Source organism: Aulostomus chinensis, chromosome 14 (genome assembly GCF_037954235.1).
Source record: "Aulostomus chinensis isolate RoL2024-O1b breed Wild chromosome 14, RoL_Achi_v1.0, whole genome shotgun sequence".
NCBI lineage: Eukaryota > Metazoa > Chordata > Actinopteri > Syngnathiformes > Aulostomidae > Aulostomus > Aulostomus chinensis.
The window spans coordinates 18,472,932-18,490,293 of NC_141333.1; the positions used below are offsets into that span (position 1 = coordinate 18,472,932).

Consider the following 17,362-nt stretch of genomic DNA (forward strand, 5'->3'; position numbering starts at 1 on the left):
CATGTTGTTATGAGCACGGTGGAACAATGAGGAATTTGTATAGAGCAAGCAAAGGTGGTGCTGAGGGGCTGTAAAAGTCAAAGCTTTCAGTTAGATATGTTCAGGAAAACCAACAGTGGAGAAAATGGAAGAAAAAAAAAAAACAACACTTAAACAAAGACGGGAAGACTCACTGCGCATGCCCGCTGCAGAGACCAGAGAGGGAGGGGTGTGAAAGCTCTGTGTTGCTCCACTAACCTACTTACCATAATCTCTCTCATCCCTTCATTTCATAACAGCATCCACATTACATGATACACTCATCATCTTATTTCAGTCGATCATATGCACTGTTTTTCACAAGCTGCTTGCTTTTGTGCAATGGTCTATTAACATGAATCTGCAGGTGTGTGTTCACTCCTTCTAACACACCCATATTTCAACGGAGGGCCACAAAACACTTGTGGTTAACCAAGCTTTCTTCTATAATACACAAAAAATACCTTGATGGAGGGCTCCGCCCATGCTCATAATTCACCCTCATCACATTAAAGTCATGTAAAAAAAACACAAAGTGGCACAACAATCTGCAGCCATAGCAAGATTAAGGCTTGTTAATCCTTTGATATTCTAATTATAAATGCAGCAGAGGACATAATGGTTCACCCTCTCATCTGGAAGGTTAATTTATGAAGGCTAGTAGTATTGTGTGTATTTTAATGACTGTAATCTACAAGATGGACTACACTGACAAAAGTATGTCTAGCCTGTCTTGTTTGTTTATTAGGGCCTGAGCCTGAAGGCCCTATTAGACCCTATTAGATTGAAGCTAACAGAGACTGACTAATAATAAAACTGTCCAAAACATTAAACTGGGAGTGTAGTGGGGTATAGTTTGTTTATAGTTTTTTTTAGTTCAAATCAAACTGTCTACGTGGTACCGAGCATATTCTACAACTGAGTCAAGATGACTTGGAGAGTATTGAATGATGAATTTCAGAGTTTAGAAAAGGGATGTTTCACAATAGGTCTCCTTTAGCTTCAAGCTAAAAATATGAGACTGGTATTTTTTGAACTGGAGTGTGGGCCAAGGACATTTTTTTCTGTTAATAAAGTGAGGCAGGGTGTTTAATTGTCAGCGTGTTCGGAGGGAGTAACAACATCTCATTAATCATCAGGAACGGACTAAAGATGAAAATGACAATCAAAACAAAAGAAAAACCCACCTCCTCATTCCTTGATCTACTGTTTATGACATAAGTATTCCTTTTTTCCTCTGTGACTTTTTTCAGCTGTGATGTAAAGCGAGTCTGAGTACCTCCAGAAGCACTCACAAATAAAATGTATCATTATTATCCAACCATCCATTTTCTATACCGCTTATATATTAAGGGTCACAGGGGGGCTGGAGCCTAGCTTGTCCAGCTCAGATAGGGCGAGAGGCAGGGTTCACCCTGGACAGGTCACCAGTCCATCACAGGGCCATCACGCTTCGGTTGCTAGATGGCAACTCTACCGCTGAGACATCCTGCCCCTATTATTATTATTATTATTGGATTATTATCCATCCATCCAATTTCTTCCACTTATCCTATTATGGGTCGCAGGGGGGCTGGAGCCTATCCCAGCATCTACGGGTGAGAGGCAGGGTTCACCCTGGACAGGTCACCAGTCCATCACAGGACCAACACATAGAGACAGACAACCATTCACACTCACAGTCACACCTACGGTCAATTTAGAGTATCAATCAGCCTCGTCCCCTTTTGTATATCATTGGACTGTGGGAGGAAGCCGGAGAACCTGGAGAGAACCCACGCAGGCACAGGAGAACATGCAAACTCCACACAGAAAGAACACATGCTGAAGCCGGGGCTCGAATCCAGAACCCTCTTGCTGTGAGACATCAGTGCTAACCACTGCACCACCGTGCCGCCAAAACTATCAAATAATTCACAGATAATTCAATTTTTATAAACTATATTTTAATGGATATTCTGATTTAATAATTTACAATATAATCTAATACAAGGTAGCATATATATGGATAATGTAATACATGTAATATATATATATATATGAATAAATAAAATAACACTTTGAAAATATTATTTTGTTAACCACTGCACCTCCGTGCCTCCATTATTATTATTTATTATTATTATTATTATTATTATTATTATTATTATTATTATTATAAGTCACATCAAGCTGCTCCAAAGGCTCCTATTAAACATGTCAATAAGTAAACTTATTTGATTGATGTGTTCCCACATTGCAATAAATACAATCTATCAACATTAAGCACAGTTTCTTTAAAATTTTAAAATGTGATAGCAGTTGTGGGTCTGAGTAGCAAGTCAGAGGCATAGAGGTCTGTCTCAGCAGCTTTCTTGTCTCTCTTTCAGTAGAATCTGATCAGTTAGCATCACAATGTAGCCTCCAACTGTAGCTGAGGCTGATCCAGCTATTTACCAACTTTTGTACTTTTCTCCAAACCACCCCACAACACCGGCCCATTCACACACTGATGATGGAGGCTGCCATGCAAGGCTCTGACCAACTCATCAGAAGTGTTGGAGGTTCAGACTCAGACTCACAGTAGACTTGAAGTTGGTGGAATTGCCATGGCTTTGTCAATAGGGTATCAGTTTTGAAAGGTTTGCATCTAAATCTCAAACCCTATTCCTGAGTATAGCTGGCATTTTCATGCTCCAATACAAAAGCTTTCTCAATCTCAGAACTCTTTTTCGCATCAAGTACTCTTCTTGTTTGTTTATTAGTTAGTTTTTTTTTAAAGGAACATAATACACTAATTAAAATCAGTGCACATTTTAATTTACAGTCACTAAGGAGGTGAAGAATGTATGTTAATTGGGTATTTATGTTTTACTACGTCAGATTATTGATGTCTAATTTGTCTAACTTGAAGATATCTAATAATTAGAAATAATAGCTATTGCGTAAATGTTCTATACTTGGTGATTTACTGTCCCAATCAGTGGTATGTGGTTCTAAGTATGTCGGTTCAGCCTCAGCCCAATTAATTAGAGCCTGAGCCTGAAGGTTATCAATTATAACTGTGTTACTGTACACTTTCCCCCTGTAGGTTTAGTGTATATGATGTAATATAATACCTATTGTGTAGATTATTTTCTGCAGAAGCACGGGGGACTACGAGTAAAACGCTGCGGCTTGTCAATGAAGATCGTGTCTGGATAGTAAAATGTGCGCATGTTCAAACACTGTGTGTTATAGTTCCCACGCTGCGTGACCGTTGGTCAGAATTGACACACTGCCACACTTTCTCGCGCACGCGAGAGTCTCCTTAAAAGCGCGAGAGGTGGCGCGCACGTCAGCTCAGTGGGCACGAGGCGGGAGGACTGCTGGTGAGGATCATGTGTAGTCCACGCGCCGAAACCAGGTTACCGCGAGCCACAGAGCAGAGAAGTGCGGTGTAACGAGCCCCCGCGAGTATTACAAGAGCTCAGAGATTCCTCGGAGCCAACCGACGAAGTTAACGCAAGAAACAGAAAAGGTGCTTTTGTTCTTTTTTTTTATGTCGGTAGCGCGTGAAGGAGAGGTAGAAAATCCATGAGGATTTGCTGTTGTGACAGTTCTCAGCTGCTCCGGTTTGGAGCGAGTACGTGCGCATCGTTTTCCTTTCTTGGCTTTTTTTCCAGCCGAAGTTGTATGACACGAAGATTTGGTTAGACTCTACCGTCGACATGAGGGGTGAGTTTCTGAACATTATTTACTCGTTTGAGTACCTCTGTGTTTTTGCAGCCAGTCTGGCAAATGGTAAACTTTGGTATTAGTGTTGAAGGCGGTGCCAGAGTCCGAAGTTCGTCGTCTGTAGGCGAGACACTCACACACAGTTGCATCGCTGGGGTGGTGGGGCGGCTTGAATCTGTTTAATATAGCATTTGAAAATGTCAGTCTTGTTCAGTTTTAACTTCATACGCAAAATATGCAATTTTAAATGCACAAAATGTATTTTTAAAAATGTAATTATTGTCATAGTGCGGCAACATATCTACACTTAAGGCCAAAATATGAGTGTGTATTGGCTATTTGTGTGTATTTTGGTAGTTTTGTGCAGTGTGATAATAGGAGAGCGTTGTCGCTTTGGAGAGTTTCTATCGCCGATGCTCGACTCCAGTTATGTAAGAAGGGGGGGGGGGGTGCAGAGAGCGAGGGAGGGGGGGGAGTGAGTGATTCTCAGGCTGTCAAACCACAAGAAAATCAGTTGGCACGGATTGTTAAGTGTTGATTAATTATTCGTGTTTTCAATGTTTCATCCACCATATAATTTATGACACTTTAATATCTCTCACATTTTTGAGAGCCAGTCATTGTTTGTTGTTTCATTCAAGCTTCAGTGCTTCTAAAATATAATAGTTCTCTTTTACTGTTCGTTTATCCGTCGGTGTGTGTTTGATATCAGCTGCATTGTGGACTCTGTGTGTGTGTGTGTGTATGTATGTGAGTGTGTGTGTGTGTGTGTGTGTGTGTGTGGTCTTGTTGGTGGTGGGGTAATAGAGGTGCTCCATTAACCTAGTTCTGTCATTGAGGATTACAGCAAGTGTGTTTGCATGTGTGTGTTCTCTGTTGTTTACTGATGAGACCGTAGTTGGTCATTTGATTCAGTTGTCAAATGATTCATCTGCAAATACAAGCCACACTGGAGAAATCGCCACAGTTCAAGATACCTTCATTCTATTATTCAATTAATTTAAAAAAAAATTATGATGCAACAAAAACTGTCAATTTTTTCTGTTTAAATAGTGAGTAGATGGTGTGTTTTCCTTTTTCATTCAGTGTAATGTACTGCTGTGACAGGCAGGATATGGGCACAGCAAGCCCACATTTAACCATGAAGCCCAGCAGGGTTCAGTTAAGCTCAGTTTCCTCTGTCAGCTAAGGTTACTTAAATCAGCAAGAGGGGTAATGTCGCTCTAGTCTAGCATGGCAGGTTAGTTTGATTTCCAAAGCTTCATCTCCCCAGCTGTAAAGCTCGATATCAGTATGAGGAGGCAGCAGGTAAAACATCCAGTTTAATTCGTCATCATCAGAAAAATAACAAATGTCAATCTGACAAACTTGATAGACAGATTTTGGGAGTTGTACAAACAGATTAGTATGTTCTTGTGCAACACAATCACATAAACCAATATTCGGCTCTTAGTTTTTCTGCTTCTGTGCACTGATGGTGGAACAGCCTGTGCCGGAGCACAGTAAACCCAGGATCAAAGGTACGGTAGCTGTAAAGAGTCAAGTCTGCTCTCTGCTCTCAAAGGACATGCTGAGCTGAGCTCAGGCTGAAAGCCACTATCTGTTGAATGCGCAGCCTTGGGGAAGTTCACAGCGAGCTACAGTATGTGTCAAGGTGCCCTTTCTCTCTGTCAGCTGCGCGCTAAGATTCCTTTCCCCTTATCTAAAGCTTTAACTCTTCACCCTACCTACATGTCAGCAGGCGGGCAAAATGCTTGCGGAGATCTTTTCCTTCCGGCTTTATGTGATTATTTTAAAACCTAGTATTACACACACTGATTCCATAAAGATAATATTTTGTTCTTACAGCCCTTTGATAGGCCCTGTTTATCTTCTAGTATGCAAGAGAACAAGTGGCATTGAAAGAGACCTAAAGTGATTTTAATTCAAGGTGATTGTTATAGCACAACCCTAAATATATTCCTGTGGTTTGGAGCTTACAAAATTACATGCTGTGAAGTGAATTCCTCAGTCTGCTTGTGCTTGTGCTGCAGAGGCCCACTTGGGTTTTGGGCCCGGAGCAGCATAAACAGCACCATCAACTGAATGCACTGTATCTTCTCCGATCTATAGCGGAGGATTACAAAGGCAAAGAGTGTATGAGAAGCCTGGTGTTTCACAGATCTGCATGTTTAGGTTGATAAGAAAATAGAGGAAATGACAATCTCAAGATGTAGAACAGTGAAAATGGTGTTTGCAAGGTATCGCTTGTTATCAAGTTACTCATGCTTAAAGTTTATTCAGTTGGATAATAAAGAATTAAATGAAAACAGCTGCAAATAAAAAAAATTAAATATGTCATTCCGTTGGACTGTACCATATTTTTTAAGGATGTATGCTGATGTAAAAACTATGAATATATAGTTTTTCAGATTGTCAGCATCCAACTGTTCACTAAATCTACTTACTGTAACCACTGTATCATAACAGGACAGGAAATCATTTTGGTCCTCAAGAAAAAGACAGATGCTCTCAAATTTGCCACCAGTCAAAATGAATTAATTTTTTTTCGTTGCGAATGCATGTCTGTGTTGGCCTTTTCTAATTAATACACTATGACTTGGGTGCATGTCTCCCCACTGGAAGTCGACCTGTTTTACCCAGCTGAAACATCTGCGATATTTCTTACATTCTCTGTTGTCACCAAACTGCTCTGAGACTTGCCTCTACTATAAATCCACACTCCACCCTGTACATCAAATCTGTTGCATCTGCTGAGTAATTACTTTAACCTGCAGTACATTTTTAAAGAGTGTGGGGTTAGTTTCAGGCCATATTATACTATCTGTGCTCTCTAGGTGGGTCAGTGGGAGGAGAGGAGAAAAAAGTCATTAGGGTTCATATACAGTAGCTGTACACAATTTGGGTGATATTTGAGACCTCCCATCACAGAGAAAGAAATCATTGGATATTTTATCAAAATTGTCGCCAACTTTGATTTGCAACCCTTTTCTGCTGGCAATGTAACTGTATTATTTAGTACAGCAATATACTGTAAATGCCATTCCCCTCTTCCAGGCCCCCAGAAGCTCCTGTGAATGTAGGTTAAGTATACAGTATGTCAGGTAAATGTGAAGTGCGGGTACATAGAACCTTGGACTGTTTGATTAGTGGGGATGAGAGGACAAAGTCTGTCCAGGCAGGAGTTTACTACTCTATTTCAATAAAAGTGATGACCGACACAGCGGCACACTGACTGACTGACACAGAGACGACTATTAAATCCCCACATATGTTGGAGTTTAAAGGTGATTGCTGTTAGTTCCCTTGCAATGTGAGTCCTAAAAATATACACAGCATTTTTCCACAGCTTGGAATTGGTACCAGACAATAAAACTCAATTGAATTAAGCTGGTATTCAACCCAATGGACCTGTTACATAACTTAAAATTATTTACTGCATTCTTTCTTAAATGTAGCAATGAAAGGTTTGAACATACTTTACACCAAAGGATAGTAGCATTCTTTTTCTTTGTGTAAGCAGATTTTGTTTTGTAATAAAGATGAATGGAAAAGCTCAAAGTAAACCATGAGAGTAAGGAGACTGCTATTTAGACCCATTCAGTAATGTAACCCATTAAAAATGAATGTTCAGTGTAACAAGTTTCCTACACTCTGTTACACACATTGCATCTTTAGTAACTGTGATTTGTGCAACATTTATTTGCCAATAGACCAGAACGGCAGGATGGATCTCTGGCCAGCCAGCTGCACCCAAGTAAAAATAGATTTATGGTCTAGCTTAGACGCAGCTGAAATTTCACTCAAATACTTGACGTGCTGTAACAAGTTGAGGGCCACTATTAGCTACATCTGTTCGTACTGTTTAAGTTTACTGCAGTGGATGTTTTTAATATTTCCAGATGTTTCTACTAGTTGTTAAGAAAAAAAAATACTAGTTCTGTTTGGCATCCATCATCTTTAGCTTTTCATCACACCTACATTGTTGTGAAGCTAAAACATGAGCTCCACCCTTTTACCTCTGTGTATTCAGAGTTTGAGTCATATTTATTCAGGACTGCAAGAAACCAGATGCAATTCCTTGTCAGGCTGCCCCCCCCCCCCAGCACTGCCACCCCTCCCTAGCACTGCCACCCCCCTCCCTCTGCTGAATGAGAAACTGTGTCAGTGGAGCAGCTTCTGACTGTGCCACTCAGCTGACTGGCAGGTGAGACGGCAAGTCACAGGCAAAGTCAGTAGCTCAGCAGCCAATGAGACTGAAGGAGGTTGAGGGAGGATCTCATGCCGTTGCTAAGACAACCACCTTTGAATGAGTGTGTTCATGGAATGGGCCAGACTGGAGTTATATAACAGGCTGAAGGAAGGGAGGGGGGGAGGGAGGCTCTAAAGGGGAGCGATAAAGAGAGCAATGGAGAAAGGGATTCTTTTTTTTTCCATTTCTGGTTATTTATTTATATCCCTTATATCCCTTTCACCGTCCAACAAGAATTCTCCTCAAGATTCTCAAATATCACCTGCAACTGTTAAAATTTCTCTGTGGAAAGGAAATGCTCATGTTTTTCTTGCCAGGGGAATGTCTGTCACCAGCCTCTTTTGCTTTGCCTCAGAGTGTGACGCAAATGTCTCCCCATACAGGGTGACTTACGTGATTGGTTTCTTGTGGGCAGTTTATGAAAGAGCTTTTAGAAAAATGCTATTTTCTGAAGTGCTGTGAACTCTGGTGATTTAAAGGTTGCCTCCATGACCCTGCAAAAGCACGGAAGAATTGTTTGGCACAGTTCAAGCTTAATGAAATCTTGTGCTCTGCCTGCACGGTAACAGTCACATCCAGTTATTTAGTGGTATACCACTTGGGGCCCGAAAAACTTTAACACATTTTTTTGTTAACCTGCTAGAATTTGTTCATGCTGGAGGAGGCAGCGAGAGAGAGAGAGAGAGCGAGAGAGAGAGAGACGTGAAACTTTATAACCTCAGGCCTCAGCTAATGCAATTGACCTGCTATTCTGGGCTTGAGGAGGCCCAGCTACTTAGATAAACAACATAATGAAAAGAACAGGCTGTTCCTCGGTAAGAAGGCTCAGGCTTCCACAGTACACACAAGGTATATAATGTATACACAGTTTCCTTTGTCAATCACGTTATGGTGTCCAGACCTCTCCCAGTTCCTCCTGTAGCACTAAGTCTTGTATGATATGCTTGTAAATATATATATATTAAAAAAGGTATCTTTATCAAGTGCTCCATGCCTGGTGGTGGTTTTGTTGTTTTAGTTCAGTTTTAATCACATTTAAGTTAGATAAACATTGATCCAGGCTGCAGTGTTTATTTAAAATGAATGGTGCTTTCTTGACAATAACTGCAGTCATGATTATAGGCCTTAATGTATGATAACTTATTGTTTATTTACTAAGGGCCAGGTTTTTGTCTTTCTCATTCCGGGGCACAAGATGGTCTCAAAAGGCCTTCAAATGGAGGGGAAAGCTCCATAGTTAGAAAATGTCATTATAAATCAAATGTGATTGCGATAATGGATTATATCATTTTGTTTTGCAAAACAGCAATTATGTCCCTTACTTAATGTTTCAAGAATCCTGATTCCATTTCTGAATATGACTTGACGCTGCTATAAATGACTTGACGCTGCTATAAAGGTGTCCAGTGGCCCACAGTGGTGATATTTAGTCATTGAATGGTGATGGCGCTGGGAAATACAGCAACAAACTACAATGCCAAACATTAAGAGAGAAAAAAAAACATAGAATGCAATTAATGGAATGAAGGACAGCTCTGAAAAGTGTCTTAAGGGGCATGGAGGAGATTGTGGCAAATTGTCTTTGTTTAAAGCACTTATTATCAATTCGTTATCAACTCAATATCAGTTGATAATCTTAACCATGCTCTTCAGTATGGTGTAATGAGTACATTTTCCACTAAATAGTCCTTTCAAATGTCTCCCACATCTAAAACGACACCTACTGGCTAGCATAGATTTTTTTGTTTCATTTCTGGTCCATATCAAGATAAACTCACTCATGTGAGTATGCTGCAATGTTTTGCATCGGTGACCCAGAAACTTAGATGCATTGCAAATTTTTTGCAAGATCTCACGAACCTACTCTTAAGTAATAATGACAATCAACAATCACCTTCCATTGACAGACTTTTTTTTCCCAACCATTGTTTTTTTCACCATATCCTCAACAAACAACATGTATGACAGGAAGTTTGTTTTGAAGAAGAAAGTTAGTTACTTTCAACTAGGAAATTTAGAAAGTTAACAAGCTGTTTTACGACTCACAAACAATATAAAAGAATATAAGTCTATGTATATTTAACAAATGATTCTCTGGCAGATGGTTTAGAGGTTAGAAGGGGCTCCTCAGAACGAGGGTCCTTGCCCCATGTTGGTGGCACTCATTGCTGTGTTCTTTGTGGAAACACAGTAATACACTCTTTAGAATTACTAATTTTTATTGTTTTGCAGGAACTCTGTACTCATGTTCATCACACCAGAATTAACCTCCCTTTTTTTGTTCAGTTTTCAAAAGTATCTATCTAAAATAATTTAGCTATTTCACACATTGTTCTCTCTACTTTTTTTCTATCTCCAGCTCAAATAGAAGTGATACCCTGTAAAATCTGTGGGGACAAATCATCAGGAATTCATTACGGTGTCATCACCTGTGAAGGCTGCAAGGTGAGTCAGCCCTCCACCATGTATGTCATCACTGGTTATGTAAAGTTAGCAATAAAACAACTGTTACCATCATTAAACTCATTCTACTTAGTGTCATAAAGTCAGTCTTCAACAACCATATAATATTGATTCACATTGTGTGTGTGTGTGTGTGTGTGTGTGTGTGTGTGTGTGTGTGTGTTTGTGTGTGTGTATAGGGTTTCTTTCGACGCAGCCAGCAGAACAATGCTATGTACTCCTGCTCACGACAGAGGAACTGTCTAATTGACCGGACCAACCGTAACCGCTGTCAGCACTGCAGGTTGCAGAAGTGTCTCGCTTTGGGCATGAGCCGTGATGGTGGGTTCAGCTACTCGATCTATATTTAATTAACTCAAAGTTTCCACATCCCATTTTTTGACTATCACAATGAATAAGTCATGTGGTCCTTGGTTGACCTCAATCTTGCTTCCTTCAATGTCTAATGTTTTCCTCCTACAGCAGTGAAATTTGGTCGCATGTCCAAAAAGCAGCGTGATAGTCTGTATGCAGAGGTCCAGAAGCACCAGCAGTCCCAGGAGTGTGGAGGAGTTGGTGCCCGGGAGGCAAGTTGTGACATGGCCGACCATGGCCGCACCTACAGAAGAGTCTCCAGCACCGCACTCAGTGATCTGGATGATTTCAGCACACTGCCGGAAGGCCTGCTTTTTGACCTCCCACTGACCCCAGAGGAAGGTGGCGAGTATGGCAACCTGGACATGCTGGCTGGCAGCGCAGGCAGCAGCTCATCCTCACAGAGTTCACCAGAACAGACCAACTTAGACTTTGTAGACGGCAACCACAACATCAAGCATGAGTACCAGCTGTTGCACGACTCTGGACTCTTCTCACATGCCATCCTCAACCCACTTCCTGAGGGCTGCTCCCTGCTTGAGCTTGGTCAGTGTGTGAAAGTGTGTGAAACTATGTACGACGTATGTAAGAGTAATGCCATAATCTAAATCAAATCAAACATTCTCTGCTCAGAGCACATAACCCAGAGTGTGGTGAAGTCCCATATTGACACAAGCCAGTACACCACAGAGGAGCTGAAGAGGATGGCGTGGACCTTGTACAGCCCAGAAGAGACACGTTTGTACCAGACCAAGGTGTGTGTGCCAAGTTTGTTATGGACTATTGTTTCTTTACACTTTTACCTTCTGTAATTACATTCAGATTTAAGTAAGAACAAGTTTTATATATACATATATATATATATATATATATATATATATATATATATATATATATATATATATATATATATATAAACTGTTTCTTAACATTTGGTTTGGCCTGTTGTTTTCATGAAGAAGGTTCACAGAGGAATCTTTTAACCTTGCACAAAAGAAAAATGTTTCCTATAGTAAATACAAGTGTTCCTACTGATAATGAAAGTGTATTCTTTCAATGATTTTGCACACAGTAAACCAGTTCCAAGAGAGCAAGAAATATGTCTAACAAGAGTAGGTTGTTTTTTGGGGGAAATAAAATCAAGTCATCAGCCAGTCAAACTTGTTTAGTATCGCAGAATCATCAGTCAAACACTCATAAAAAGTTGTAGCCCCAGTTTTGTAATTCTCATAGAAGCTTCTCTTTTCTTTTATTTGTTTTTGTAGTCTGCTGAGGTGATGTGGCAACAGTGTGCTATTCACATCACCAATGCTATCCAGTACGTGGTGGAGTTTGCCAAGCGCATTTCTGGCTTCATGGACCTCTGTCAGAATGATCAGATTATCCTCCTCAAAGCAGGTCAGTGCAAGACACCAGTAACCTTAAAAATCTAGTGTGCATGTTGTGTTTAGCCACATTACAGTCTGGAGGTGTGCCTCCAAGACCACAGCAACCCTGTTAGTGTGTTTTTGTTTAGTACTTCACAAACATTTAGTTGTGACACTGATCCTTGTTGTCACATGACAGTGCATGCTTTGTGTGTTACACCTAAGAGTTAGCGGACTTCCCACTCAAATATCACATGCAATACAGAGAGGAGCTTCTGCTTCTGAGGAATGGCATGCATTGTTGTGACATGTGGTGGCGGCACTACTCGGAGGTAGAGTGACCGTCTAGCAACCTAAGTGACACTGGTTCGATCCGAAGTTCCCCCCTGGAGACTATGTCGAAGTATCCTTGAGCAAGATACTGAACTCCTAATTCCTCCTTCTGGCCCTGCAACAGACTGGTGACCCATCCAGGGTGAAACCCACCTCTTTCCCAATGTTAGCTAGGATAGCCTCCAGCCCCGCCCCCCACAACCCTAAACAGATGGGTGAAACTGAAAATGGGTGGGTGTTCTGACGCATATCTTTAGTTATGATGTGTCTGCTCATCTTTTCTAAACATGCAAAAGCTTTTCTTTCATTTCTTTTCTTCCTCATTTTATGGTAATAAAAGGCTGAATCACAATTTACACCTTCCGTCAGATAATTAACTGTTTCCTGCAGAACAGGGAATCTAATTTACATATGGCAGATAATTACACACTGGATTTGGAACGTTTGAAAAGGCATGAAAGATGACCTCGCCTGTACATGATTTGTCAAACCTGCTTGAACTCAAGTGCTACTGCTTTCATGCATAACTATCTTCATTGTTTACTTTGATTGTTCATAGTAACAGATGAGAAACGATCTTCTCATGAGTTGTAACACCTATAAACTTATCAAATGCTTACATGCCGGCTTTGACAGCATTTGTTAACACCTTCTCAAACAAATTTGGGCACCACATGACTGATAGGGAAAATTATTGTTAGTTATAATCACCAAAGGGCAAAAGCCTCCACTTTTGATGGTTTAAGTGATGTCAAGTCAAAAGAAATCCAAGCTTTGAAAAGATTCCCATTGGTAATTTTCTAGTTGAGTTCATTTTGCTAAACTCTGAGCTCCTTTTTCTCAGACTTCTGAGATGTACTGTGTAAATCATGGAAGATTTATATACTGTGTCAATTTTAAAAGTATCCAAGCACCTTTTCCTATGAAAATATTCAAACCAGCATATATTTGAATATGACCGATACCCCTCTGGAAATCTGTGTGTCCACAGGCTGCATGGATGTTCTCCTGATCCGTATGTGCCGGGCCTATAACCCCATCAATAATACATTGCTCTTTGATGGAAGGTTTGCCCCAGCTCCGTTTTTTAAAGCACTTGGTGAGTCAACACATTCAGTCTCCCTTCATTTTCCCTCTGTCTGTATTTTAGGTCAGCTATTTATTTTTTTCCCTTTTTACTCTTGCTTCTTCCCTCTAGGCTGTGATGACCTTGTGACTGCAGTCTTTGATTTAGCTAAAAGCCTGAGTCGTACACAGATGTCAGAAGAAGAGATGGCTCTCTTCAGTGCTGCTGTGCTGCTCTCACCAGGTGAGATCTTGTTTTGTTGACCACGTAACTGCATTTTGATCATTCTCACTGAAGCTAAAATGCAGGAATAAACCTGTTGTGAAGTTTTATTTAAAAAAAAGACTAATCCAAGGGATTAAAGTGGAAGGGCCAGTAGTAATTATGTTCAGCATTTTCTGCCAGCTACAGATTATACAACACTGACGTCATAAACCTGTGACTTGGGAGGAGGATCTCTTGGTAACATGATAGTAATCACAACACCTTCTCTCCCCTCAGACCGACCCTGGCTGACTGATGTGCAAAAGATACAGAAGATGCAAGAGAAGGTGTATGTAGCTCTCCAGCGCTGCTTACAAAAAGGCGGAGCATCAGATGAGAAACTAGCCAAGGTAAAGGGGCTTGAGAAGAGGAACTGACATGTTTTTGTTGTGTCTTTATACAATGGTTTACTGATACTGTTGTTCTCCATTTCCCTTCCAGATGGTGTCTAAGCTTCCTATTATGAAGTCAATTTGCAAGCTTCACATTGACAAACTGGAGTTTTTCCGTCTGGTTCACCCTGAGACAGCGTATACCTTTCCCCCTCTGTACAGGGAGGTTTTCGGCAGTGAGATCACTTTCCCAGACTCCACAGAGGGCTAGCACTATTGAGCAAAAACAAGCGATTCAAAAAGAGACTTTGAGGTGTAGGGAGAGGGAGTTTTTTTTTTTAATGTGGCAACCAGCTGAGGCAAAACCAACCAGCAACTCAAAGACAATCCTGCACGCTACACTTTAGAACACACTCCTCTCACCTGTGAACTCCTGACCCTGTGGAGTAGCTTACACTGCCCCGCAAGCCAGTCCATTCAGCTTCACTGTAACACCATGGGAACGGCTGCTGGGTACTTATTATGTTACCTCTCTTTTTAGGGAGCTTGAAGAAGTCATTAAAGAGTAGCCTACATAATTTGTATTCTCAAGGGTATTTTTCTATGAGTTGACCTTAAACCTGTCATTATTCCTTTCTACTATAAATTTGACTTACTCAGTTCACACAGTTCCCATAATCTATTGTTGAATGTACCCCCTCTTCCTTAAACCGCTCCGCAAGGCCCTAGGCCTGATATAGAATGTACATACTAAAAATCCTCACCCACTTTTGTGGAGATGTGTAATCATACCTATTTCAGCTGACAGTCCTGTAATAGTATATCATTGCAGTCCTTGGTAGCGCCCACATTTTGCAGTTTTGTAACATATGAACAAACTGTTTAAAGGGACCATGATCAAACTCAGACAGGGTTGGTTTTTGTTGATCTGTGTATGTTATGGCCTAAATGTCAGCCATCATGCACCCAAAAGCCCTTGCATACACAGAATAAAACATGGCACTTCTAATCTTTATAGGTATTTTTACTAGTACACCATCTGACACTGATTTAAGTGAGCTCTTTTTTTAATGCAATCAATTACCTCAATCCTTATCCCTTTTTCCTTCGCAGATGCCACTTTTAGAATGAGTGAAGAGTGATAGGGGAATTTGAAAGTGTGTCCCGATGTTCCTTTTAATATATCTAGATATACATATATACACACACACACACACACACACACACATATATATATGTATATATATGTGTATATATATATATATATATTTATGTATATGTATATATATGTGTGTGTGTGTGTGTGTATATATATATATATATATATATATATATATATATATATATATATATATATATATATATACACACATATATATATTATAGAAACACATATATAACAATCATGGAACATGAGAGCAGTAGAGGGCTTTGGCTTCTCAAATAAGATGCGACCTGCTCTTACTCTGGCGCTATGGGATGGAAAGATTGTTGTTGCTGAAAATTAGAATCTAGTGGAGAATTAGCACTTATGAGTCCATGTTAAGACTCCAAAAAAAAAAAAGAACTGTTGGGGCATGAATTTATGAGTTCACACTGCCATTAGTCTTTTAAACCAGTCAAAAATGCTAGACATACCCTCTGAAGCTGCATGAACAAGGTGCGGAGAAGCTAACAGCTGTGGGCTTCCCACTGAGTGGCACCTGCCCAGACCTCCATCTCATCCAGCAGGTTTCAATGACTTTTGGAAAGAAATCTGATGTCAAAGTGGGACAGTTTGCCACCTGTATGTCTGGGTGAGGTGCAGACAGGTTAGACACTGTGTTGTTTAAGCTTCTTAGACAACAGTGAGAGGGGATTTACTGTCTCAACTCTCACTTCTTTGGGGTCAGGTGAGCCCGGCTTTTACCATCTTCCATGGTGTTCTGATTGGAGAATTGAACCCTTTATTCCTGTCTCCCTTACTACCTCACCCTTCTCAAACACTACATGGCACAGCAAAGGGTTACCAGAGCCATCAGCTACCCCCCTGAGTTAGTCAGTCATACTAGAGAGCTTTTTAAAATTTAACAAAAACGAGTGACATTTGATATCTCGTTATTCTCGTAAAACGGGAAAAGACTAAAGCGGAGGGAAATGCTGGATGTACTCATACTGAGGACATCCTTGGACTGCTTTTTTGTCATTTGAGAGGTATTCAGGAAGGCCTAGATCTAGATCTATCTGGAGTAAGGTCTCTGGAGACATGTAGGTGTAGCCAGGCCAAAACTTTTCTTTCTTTTTTTTCAAATTAGGGAGACACAATGGATTTGTATAAAACATTCTGAAGAAGCTACTACAAAATACTAATTTTTATTTATATCTGAAGCCTAATAAGACAATCACAAGTTTGATGTCTGGACTTAATATTTCTGTTAGAACTGTTTTGCACTGCTGGGACAGTGCTGCTCTAGTATCACACTATGTAAAGGGGTTTTACCCTTCCTAACTGGGTACTTCAGACAGTGGCATGCTGGGATTGTGCAATGATGTCTTTCCCATTGTTCTCAGTGTGTTGGGGCCTTTGTCGCCATGTATTAAAGTTCATAAGCACTCCAGCACAGATATTCAGTCAGCCTCGAGAGTAACTACAACCGACTTCTTCTCAGATCAGCTGTCAGCTGACATGGACAGATTGTAACATGGTGCAATTCTCTTGTCGAGTCCAAGAATGTTTAACCACATTAATTTAAAGAGATACAGTCGTCGACTACACAATTTTAGCAGGATGAGAAGCTGTCCAGGTGGCAGTACATGAGCTCTGCACTTACGTTCCTGTTTAGTCACTCAGGGAGATAGCTGGGCTCTGTCCTACAGTGTCTGCTCTGAGTCTAGCTAGCAAGACACTTGCACCAACAAACTGTAGAAGACCTTAAAACCTTGATCACTGTGTACAGTACATGTTCTTGTGAATGTTTGATTACAGAAGTATCAAAGATTTTACCCTGTCTAATATCATTATTACAAGACTTTTGAGTTTGAGTCTTAGATTGAATAGAATATAAAAAAAAAAGGATAAAAAAAGTAAAAATTATAATTGCTGAATCTTGTGTTGGTTTTGTTGTGATCTTTTGCTTCTTAATTTTTATCCTGATATGTTCTGGGTTGTTTGGTTTTTTTTTCTCATTTAGTGTCCTTTTTGTCTTGGAGAGATGTAATTCTATTTTTTTTAAAGAGC

At 40.3% G+C, this 17,362-nt stretch overlaps 1 protein-coding gene across 1 annotated transcript; it reads left to right on the forward strand.

The window, feature by feature from the left end:
* The first annotated feature begins 3,334 nt into the window (after window positions 1-3,334).
* Window positions 3,335-15,393, forward strand: rorca (RAR-related orphan receptor C a). The gene is made up of 10 exons (XM_086223954.1): window positions 3,335-3,714; window positions 10,326-10,411; window positions 10,609-10,750; window positions 10,892-11,329; window positions 11,417-11,538; window positions 12,049-12,181; window positions 13,475-13,582; window positions 13,682-13,792; window positions 14,051-14,163; window positions 14,255-15,393. The coding sequence occupies exons 1-10, from the start codon at window positions 3,708-3,710 to the stop codon at window positions 14,414-14,416; spliced, it is 1,422 nt and encodes a 473-aa protein (XP_086080080.1). The 5' UTR covers window positions 3,335-3,707; the 3' UTR covers window positions 14,417-15,393.
* The last annotated feature ends 1,969 nt before the right edge of the window (window positions 15,394-17,362 follow it).

Coding starts and splice junctions, on each gene's coding strand:
- rorca (XM_086223954.1), top strand. Junction 12,182..13,474: donor GATTATCCTCCTCAAAGCAG/GTCAGTGCAAGA, acceptor GTGTGTCCACAG/GCTGCATGGATGTTCTCCTG. Junction 13,583..13,681: donor TCCGTTTTTTAAAGCACTTG/GTGAGTCAACAC, acceptor TCTTCCCTCTAG/GCTGTGATGACCTTGTGACT.